This window comes from Ictidomys tridecemlineatus, chromosome 4 (genome assembly GCF_052094955.1).
Source record: "Ictidomys tridecemlineatus isolate mIctTri1 chromosome 4, mIctTri1.hap1, whole genome shotgun sequence".
NCBI lineage: Eukaryota > Metazoa > Chordata > Mammalia > Rodentia > Sciuridae > Ictidomys > Ictidomys tridecemlineatus.
Window position 1 is genome coordinate 59,493,062 of NC_135480.1, and position 8,219 is coordinate 59,501,280.

Genomic DNA, 8,219 nt, shown 5'->3' on the forward strand with positions numbered 1-8,219 from the left:
TCACTGTCTTCTCTTAGATTGACTAAGGTCTTTCTTATGTTTGTTTTTCTTCTTCAGTTTGAAAGTCTTTACATTGTATTTTAAGATTTTACCTTTATATTTTAGGACAAGCACCTTTAGAATTTTTTTTAAAGTCTCAGATTAATGTGTATCCATATCATGTCCCTTGAGAACATAGTATGTTTGTATTTTGCTTTAGTCTACCATCCAGTTTTTATTGTCATTTAGTACAGAATCTTACTCCCAAATTTTCTGGGCTAGGAGAGGGAGGTATGACTATAGTGTGTGACTAATCCTTCTTATTGAAATTATAAGTAATATTTGGATAATACATATGTAATGAGACTAATGTCAAGGCTTTTATTTTGGGAACTTGATCAGTGTTGATGCCCCTAAATGACCTGTTAAGCAAGAGATCTACCATTGTCTATGCCTTTGTTGTCATTTTCCTCAAATTTTCTCCTGAGGAAAATAGAAGGAGTTTTAAAATTGATGTGTCAAATTATTTGAATTTAAGATATATTAGCATGCCAATATATTTTTGATTCATCAGCTTACAGAATTTACTTGAAGTCATGAGAATAGATAAGACCATTGAGGAAAAAGGAAGAGAGTCAAGGAAGATCCCTCAAAAATACCAATGTATAAATTTTTTGTTCACAGCAAGGTCAACTGTGAGATTAAATTCTGATGGGGAAACTTAAAAGAAACAGAGAAAGGAGATTCATAGCAGACAAAGCTCACTGAGAAATAAATTGCTTAGGAAAATGAGTGTTTCTTCCTTTAGAAGTGAAGTGGTAATTGATAACCTTAATGAGAGCAGGTAAAGTAAGCTAAATGTGACTGCATTAAGGCAGCACATAAGACAGATTTCTTGGGGTTGAGAGAAGGAGAAAAAAGCCACTATGGGAATGTAGACCCTCTCCTCCAATGCTTGTCAAAAAGAGAGGAAGTTTAATTAAGAAACAGAGAGGCAGGGTTAAAGGACTATGGAAAAGTTTTGGGAGAGAAACAGCTGTTTAGAGAAAGTTCCAAGGCAAGGGCTGGGTATTCATTGACTATTAGAATGAGTGTGTGCACAGTGAGAGAGTGTATCCACGTGAGTAAGTGTGGGGCAGGAGAGGGGTGAGACAGGCTGTGGTAGATGGCATCATGTAGACATGTCACCAAATTAAGTGCATCTATTCTTATGTTTCAGAGTTCAAATTGTGGACCCTGAACTATGTCCACACTGCTCACCCAGGTAATCCCCAACAGCAGTACGTCAATGGCTCCTACCTTCCTGCTTGTGGGCATGCCAGGCCTGTCAGCTGCACCATCCTGGTGGACAACACCTCTCATTGCTGTCTACCTTCTCTCTGCCCTGGGCAACAGTACTATCCTCTGTGTCATTACCCTGGAACCCACCCTGCATCGTCCAATGTACTTCTTCCTCTTTCTACTTAGTGTGTCTGACATTGGCTTGGTCACATCCCTGATGCCTACCTTGCTGGGCCTGGCCCTTGCTGATGCTTATATTGTCCCTGCCTCTGCCTGCTTCCTTCAGATGTTCTTCATCCATGTCTTTTCTGTCATGGAGTCCTCTGTCTTGCTTGCCATGGCCTTCGACCGGGCACTGGCCATCTGCCGCCCTCTCCACTACCCAGCACTACTCACCAATGGTACCGTTAAAAAGATTGGCATGGCGATTGCTTTCCGATGCCTGGGCCTCCATATGCCCTTGCCATTCCTCCTGGCCCACATGTCCTACTGTCGCCCACAGATCCTCACACATTCTTATTGCCTGCACCCAGATGTGGCCCGTCTGGCTTGCCCAGGAGCCTGGGGAGCAGTCTATAGCTTCTCTGTGGTCCTGTCAGTTATGGCATTAGACCCTCTGCTTATTTTCTTCTCCTATGGCCTGATTGGCAGGGTGTTACAAGGTGTGGGATCCAGCGAGGATCGCTGGAAGGCTGGTCAAACCTGTGCTGCCCACCTCTCTGCTGTGCTCCTCTTCTACACACCTATGATCCTCCTGGCACTCATTAACAGGCTCAAGCTGCCACTCCCTCAGCCTGCCCATACTCTTCTCTCCTATGTCCACTTCCTACTTCCTCCACTGATAAACCCTGTCCTTTATAGTGTCAAGATGAAGGAGATTAGAGAGAGAATACTCAAGAGGTTCCAGCCCAAGAAGGTGGGTTGTACTCAGTGAGGAGGGTGTCCCTCCATATTTGATGGTAGAGGGCTTCTGCTACAAAGGCTTCTATGACTGCACTCAGTTCACCACACATAAAATGGCCATAGTGAACAAGTGCCCGTGAATGGATGACTCTGCCTGACCCTAGAAGTGTGCATATGTATATTGAAGGAAAAAGTCCCAAGAGAATGGAAGAAATCCACCTTCTTTGCATTAAAAAGGGCATAAAAAGGACCAAATTCCAGATCTTCTCACAACCATGGAAGAGTGTGGCTGTTGTTGTTCAGTTGCTGTTCATTGACTTTCTCTGTCTATACCTTAATAACTGAAGAAGCTGGAGAAGTTCAAAAAGCTTCACAGTAAAAGAGAGAACAGCACCATTCTGCCCAGCTGGATGGGGATCTTCCACTTGTGTTCACCCCCATAAATAGTGTACTCACTGATCCTCAGGATTAAATGAAGGAGGATATAGTAAGTCTCTCATTTAGTCTCTTCAAACTAAGAATAGGCCATATAATTGATTGGGCTGGAAAACAGAAACAGTTGATATTTTTCATCTGTTATCTGGTTTTCAAAGTGTTTATTTTTTAATATGTGCATATTTGTTGTTAAAATTTTATGATTAATAAAAATAGAAGAAATAAAAATCACCTTGAATTATATCATCCAGGTTTAAGCATAATTACCTTTTAGTGAATATTAAGAAATACAATGTCCATATAAAAGTAATCTCACATGTTGTATGTGGAGTTATTTATCTTAATTCTTTATTTCTTAGTAGCTGTATTACACACACACACACACACACACACACACACACACACACATCCTGAGGATCAAAGTGGGCACACTGCACTTAACCTTCACTGTGAATTTGTGCATGGGCACATGATTCACTCTTTTCAAATAGGATGTTAATGCATGTAATAAGAGCAGGGGCTTCAATGTGATTTTTCAAGGAATTTTACTTCTTGTAATAATAGTGCTTCCTTAGTTGATTCTGCCTCTTCAACCTGGTCTCCAGAATAAGACACAAGGTGCAGACCTGAGTCAGATCCACAGCCTGTGGCTAGTCCCTGCCACATGGATACTGACTCAGACCCACCAAGTCAAAGCAGCCTATGTCAGAGGAACCCTTGTCAACTTAATGACCAGTGAACATTACAACAAATGCTTTAGTTGCAAGCAACTGAGGTTGTATGGTTACTATGCAGCACAAGTAGACAACGTAATTTTATTCTATAAAGATGGTTAATATCCTGATTTTTTTCTTTATGTAAATACAATTATTAATACACGGATATGAGTAACTTACCTTGTTTGTAGCACAATGTTTGAATAACATTGTACATGTATTTCTGCATCTGTTTTTTTCTTAAAGTTAAAATCCCTCCAAATTTATTGGAATGGATTTAATTCATTCAAATGACTACATGATACTTGAAGTTATGGGTTAATTATAGTTTATTCAACTGTTTTCTGTTAATGGATATTAGAAATGTATTTTATGTTGCTCCAAACCATTTTTCATGAGCCTTATTATGCAGTTCTCCATGTGTATTCATGTTAATATCTCTGTAAGATTAATTTCTAGATCACTGCTCTTTTTAAAAGACTGAACATTTTTTAAAATTTCAATATATGGCATTTTCCCAAAAGACCTTATCAATTCATATTTTTACACTTAGAGGAGAGTCTTTTTTTCCCCATAGTCACTAAATTTGACTGTTCTATACTTTTAATTTCTCATCAGTTTTGTTATTAAGAATTATACTTTATTGTGCTCAATTTACTTTATTTTATATTTTTCAATTAGTGAGAAAGAATGTCTTTCACATATCTATTAATCATTTTGCTTCATTTTTCATAAGGAGCTCATTCAAATAAACTTCATTCATTTTTCTGTTTGGTTGTTTATGTTTTAAATATAAATTTGCAGAAGGTAAGTTTTAAGCTTTTCCCATTCTAATATTTGTGCATGACCTTGTTTAACAACCAATTCAACAAATAGTTCTTTGTATAATTCCATCCACCTTCATTTTCCTTTAAAATTTTTCGTTCATGTGTTACTTTGAAACAGATGTCATTGAGCCGAAAGTGTAACCCAGTGAGTGGTAAAGCACTTGCCTACCATTTTGAGGCCCTGGATTCTATCCTCAGCACTGAAACCAAAAGTATTTTGATTCCTAGATTCTACATATGGTCTGTTATGCCTCATTCTAAAATTGTCGTAATAGTTTCACAATTTTAACTTTTAATGTTTTCAATATCAGAAGTCTAAAATTATATTAACCAATTATACTAAGAAAGTTATATTAATCATGAATATGTACTTAGACTGCTAGGCCACACAACCTAGCTTAATCATGCAAATGTACTAATGGTAGAATCATTTATTAAATCCATTCTTTTATTTTCACTGAAGTAAAAAACTATGTATATCAGTGTTTAATTTTATCCATTCATCCATACAAAAATGCACACAGGCACCCTTGGGTGTATGTATAGACTTTGCTTTACATATCTTTTAATGGATGATGACATATCACTGATTTATTTTAGTAGCTTCATAACGTAATTTAGCTAAAATAATGGTATAAAACAATCTCATTGTAATAAAACTTCAGGATTCTAGGAGGAATTACTTATTTATAGAATAAATTTAAGGGAATAAACATTGATAGATTTTCATATTCAAGAATGTATGATAGATGTCTCAGAAACAGCTATTCTATATTACTCAATAAAATTTTTGGCTTAAATGAATTTCTATGTATTTTATAAATGGTTTGTTGATATTCTAACAAAATATTTTTTTCTTGCATTAATATGCTTCACTAATAATTACCACAAGCATTATGGCCATTTTATTTAAAATTTGTACTTTATTTGCACATGGAATATATAAGTAAAAATAAATGATTGGTAGTTTTCCCAATATTCATATAAATTATGTAATTTAATTTTCTGTTTAATTCACTAACCTCCAAAACAATTGAAAAGATAATTGTAAAAGTGAATGTTCAAATGTTGTTTCTGATTTTAATAGAAATTGCATTTGTGTTTATTAGAATCTAGTACAATGATTTTATGCTATATATTTGAGTAAATAGTTAATTTATTTTCTTGTTTGATAATGTTTACTTGCTGAATCCTAGCAAATGTTTTTTTATCATCCACTGTAAAATGTAAATATCTTCTTTAATGAATTGAAGAAAAATTATATTGAAAAATCTTGTTCTCTTGTGATTACAGAAGAATGCACTTTAAATGAAAAGTAGCATAATGAATCCATTTAGTGCCAAAACAAGAAGATATCAAAACACAATATGATATAATCTGATGTAATCATATTGTGATACCTTCCAGGAATATATAAATATAAAATGTAATTCATCTTTATGTTGAACTAAGCTTCCCTACAAGTTATATATTCTCTTATTAAACTTATTAAATGAGTTAGTCACTCCATTTCACAAATGAGAATACCAAGGCTGAGGATTTAAGATGTTTGCCTTACTCTGAAGCCTCCCCCCCCCAACCTTTTTTATTAATGTCAGCAGGGGAGCACTTGGGTCCAGAAACAGCAGTGATGAGGTCCCTGAGAAATGGGAAGAGGAGAGTGCTGAGTAGCACCCAGGTGATGACCACTCCAATATACCCCAGCAAAACCTGAGGGACTGTGGGCCCTGGCCTTCATAATATATTGAACAATCTTTGATACTTTGACCCCACGTTTTCCTTATCACAGAAACTTTGAAGTTATTTGTTTTCTGATATTTATTCTACCCTTTTATGCCAACTATTTACCAAAAAAATACTTCTTTTACTTGAAACTATTCTTTTAATACAAATGGATACACATCTACTAAGCACACACTATGGACAAAGTACTTTAATGAAATTCAAAGTGGAATGAGCTACAGTTCTTTCCCTGCAGGAATTCACAACACAGTTGTCACGGGAAACATAGGTACAGTGTTGGAGATGCCTCTGGGCTTCCAACCACTGAACCCTAGGCACTCAATCCATTATCTTTACCATTAATGCTACCAAATGTCACGGCCCTCCTATAACTTCCTGTCCCCAACCCAACTTCACTCAAAACTAACTTTAGCAAATTACATACTTTTTCTATATTTTCCTATCACGATGCCATAGGGAAGTATTCCTTAAACATTAACATGTATGCCAATCCGCTGACAGCTTGCTAAAATGCAAATTGACTCATGGACTCACAGCAGCAAATGAGATTCTGCAATTTTAACAATATTCTAGGTAATAAAATTGCTGCTGATTAGTGGACACAGAATCACCTAGACATATTGTAAAGAATTTAATTGTAAACCACAATGAATATTCAGATAAGAAGGGGCAAATACAGAAATGCTAATACTTCCAGTATCTCTCAGGATTCTTCCAGTACAGACCAAGGCTACATTTCCTGGCTCCTCCTTACTCTTAGAACAATTTATTGTAGAGAAAATGGAACTTCCACCTTTTTCCTATCACTTAGACTTCAGACCCAATTTTTCTAAGACTTTTACTCTAATCTGCCTAGTTTTTACACAATACACGATGGGATTCATCAAGGGTGGTACCAGCAAGAAAGCATCTGCTATCAAAATCATAGCTAAGGGAGACTTATGCTTAGCAAAGCGATGCATGGTAGCCAAGGTGATGATTGGCACATAAAAGATGAGCACAGCACAAATGTGAGACACACAGGTGTTAAGAGCTTTGAGCCGCTCCCCATGGGAAGCAATACCCAATACAGTCTTTAGGATGAACACATAGGAAACAGCAATGAATACACTGTCAGACATCATGCAGAGTGCGACAAACAACCCATAGTAAAAATTAACCTTATTGTCAGAGCAGGCCAGCTTCATGACATCCTGGTGGAGACAGTAGGAGTGGGATAACAGGCGTTTATTACAGTATCTGAGTCTCTTCAATGTAAAAGGAAGAGGAAGCACTAAGAGAATGCTTTTAACAGCAAATACTAGTCCAATTTGTACAACTCTGGAGCTGGTGAGGACAGAGCTATATCTCAGGGGGTGACGAATGGCTACAAAGCGATCAAAGGACATGATCAGGAGCACTGAAGACTCCATGTCTGTGAATCCATGGATGAAGAATTCCTGGGCAATACACGCATCAACAGAAATCCCCATGGTATTAAACAAGAAGATACTCAGCATAGTGGGGATGGAGGAGCAAGACAGGCCCAGGTCAGATAGGGCCAGCATAGAGAGGAAATAGTACATAGGCTCATGCAGGGAAGGCTCTGTTCTGATGACACAGAGGATGGTGCAGTTGCCCACGATGGCCATTAGGTACATGAGGCAAATAGGGATGGAGATCCAACCATGCATGTGCTCAAGCCCTGGGATCCCAATCAGTAGGAATGTGGAGACTTCAACCTCTGAGGTATTCGGAAGAAACATCTCAAATATGTCTTGTTTTGCTGATCCTGGAACTAAAAATATAACAAACAAATATTTTCTCTTAGCTATATTCACTGAGCAAAACTAAATTTAATTGTGATTTAAATTAAATATAGATAAATCTATATTTACTCTTAGATATGTTTCTGAACAATTCTACAGTTAGGAAGACCTCTGTTTTGAAACCACAAAGATTTAAAACATTAAATAAACTAAATAGGATATTCTGTGGTGTGAAAGGGCTTTGATATCATGACTGTGGTGTGGTCATGAACTCACACAAACAATAGATATATAGGAGTAGTGGTTAAAGGAGGCCCAAATCCTAAATTATTGTTCATGGTATAGGTTTTTGTAAATATAAAATGAGCATTGCAGAGGTCTACAGACAACAATGTGGACTCAAACTCAGCCCGTGGCCTGATGTGCAAACTATGAGCTCTGTAATGCTTTTAAAAGAGTTGCATTTTAAAAAAAAATGACAAAGAAACACAAAAGCAAGTGAGATATATGTCCTGATAATTATAAGATATTTACATTCTGACTATTTGCAGAAAGTGAAGGACACATGCGCGCACGCGTACACACAC

At 36.9% G+C, this 8,219-nt stretch overlaps 2 protein-coding genes across 2 annotated transcripts; one reads left to right on the forward strand and one right to left on the reverse strand.

The window, feature by feature from the left end:
* The first annotated feature begins 1,222 nt into the window (after positions 1 to 1,222).
* On the forward strand, positions 1,223 to 2,194 carry Or51s1 (olfactory receptor family 51 subfamily S member 1). The gene has a single exon (XM_005323111.2). It carries the CDS (start codon positions 1,223 to 1,225, stop codon positions 2,192 to 2,194), a length of 972 nt encoding a protein of 323 aa, XP_005323168.2.
* A 4,493-nt stretch (positions 2,195 to 6,687) lies between these two features.
* LOC101961521 (olfactory receptor 51A7) lies at positions 6,688 to 7,629 on the reverse strand. The gene has a single exon (XM_005323305.2). It carries the CDS (start codon positions 7,627 to 7,629, stop codon positions 6,688 to 6,690), a length of 942 nt encoding a protein of 313 aa, XP_005323362.2.
* Positions 7,630 to 8,219: the final 590 nt, after the last annotated feature.

Bases quoted from the DNA above. Each gene is read 5' to 3' on its own strand.
- Or51s1 (XM_005323111.2), top strand. From the start codon at position 1,223: ATGTCCACACTGCTCACCCAGGTAATCCCCAACAGCAGTACGTCAATG.
- LOC101961521 (XM_005323305.2), bottom strand. From the start codon at position 7,629: ATGTTTCTTCCGAATACCTCAGAGGTTGAAGTCTCCACATTCCTACTG.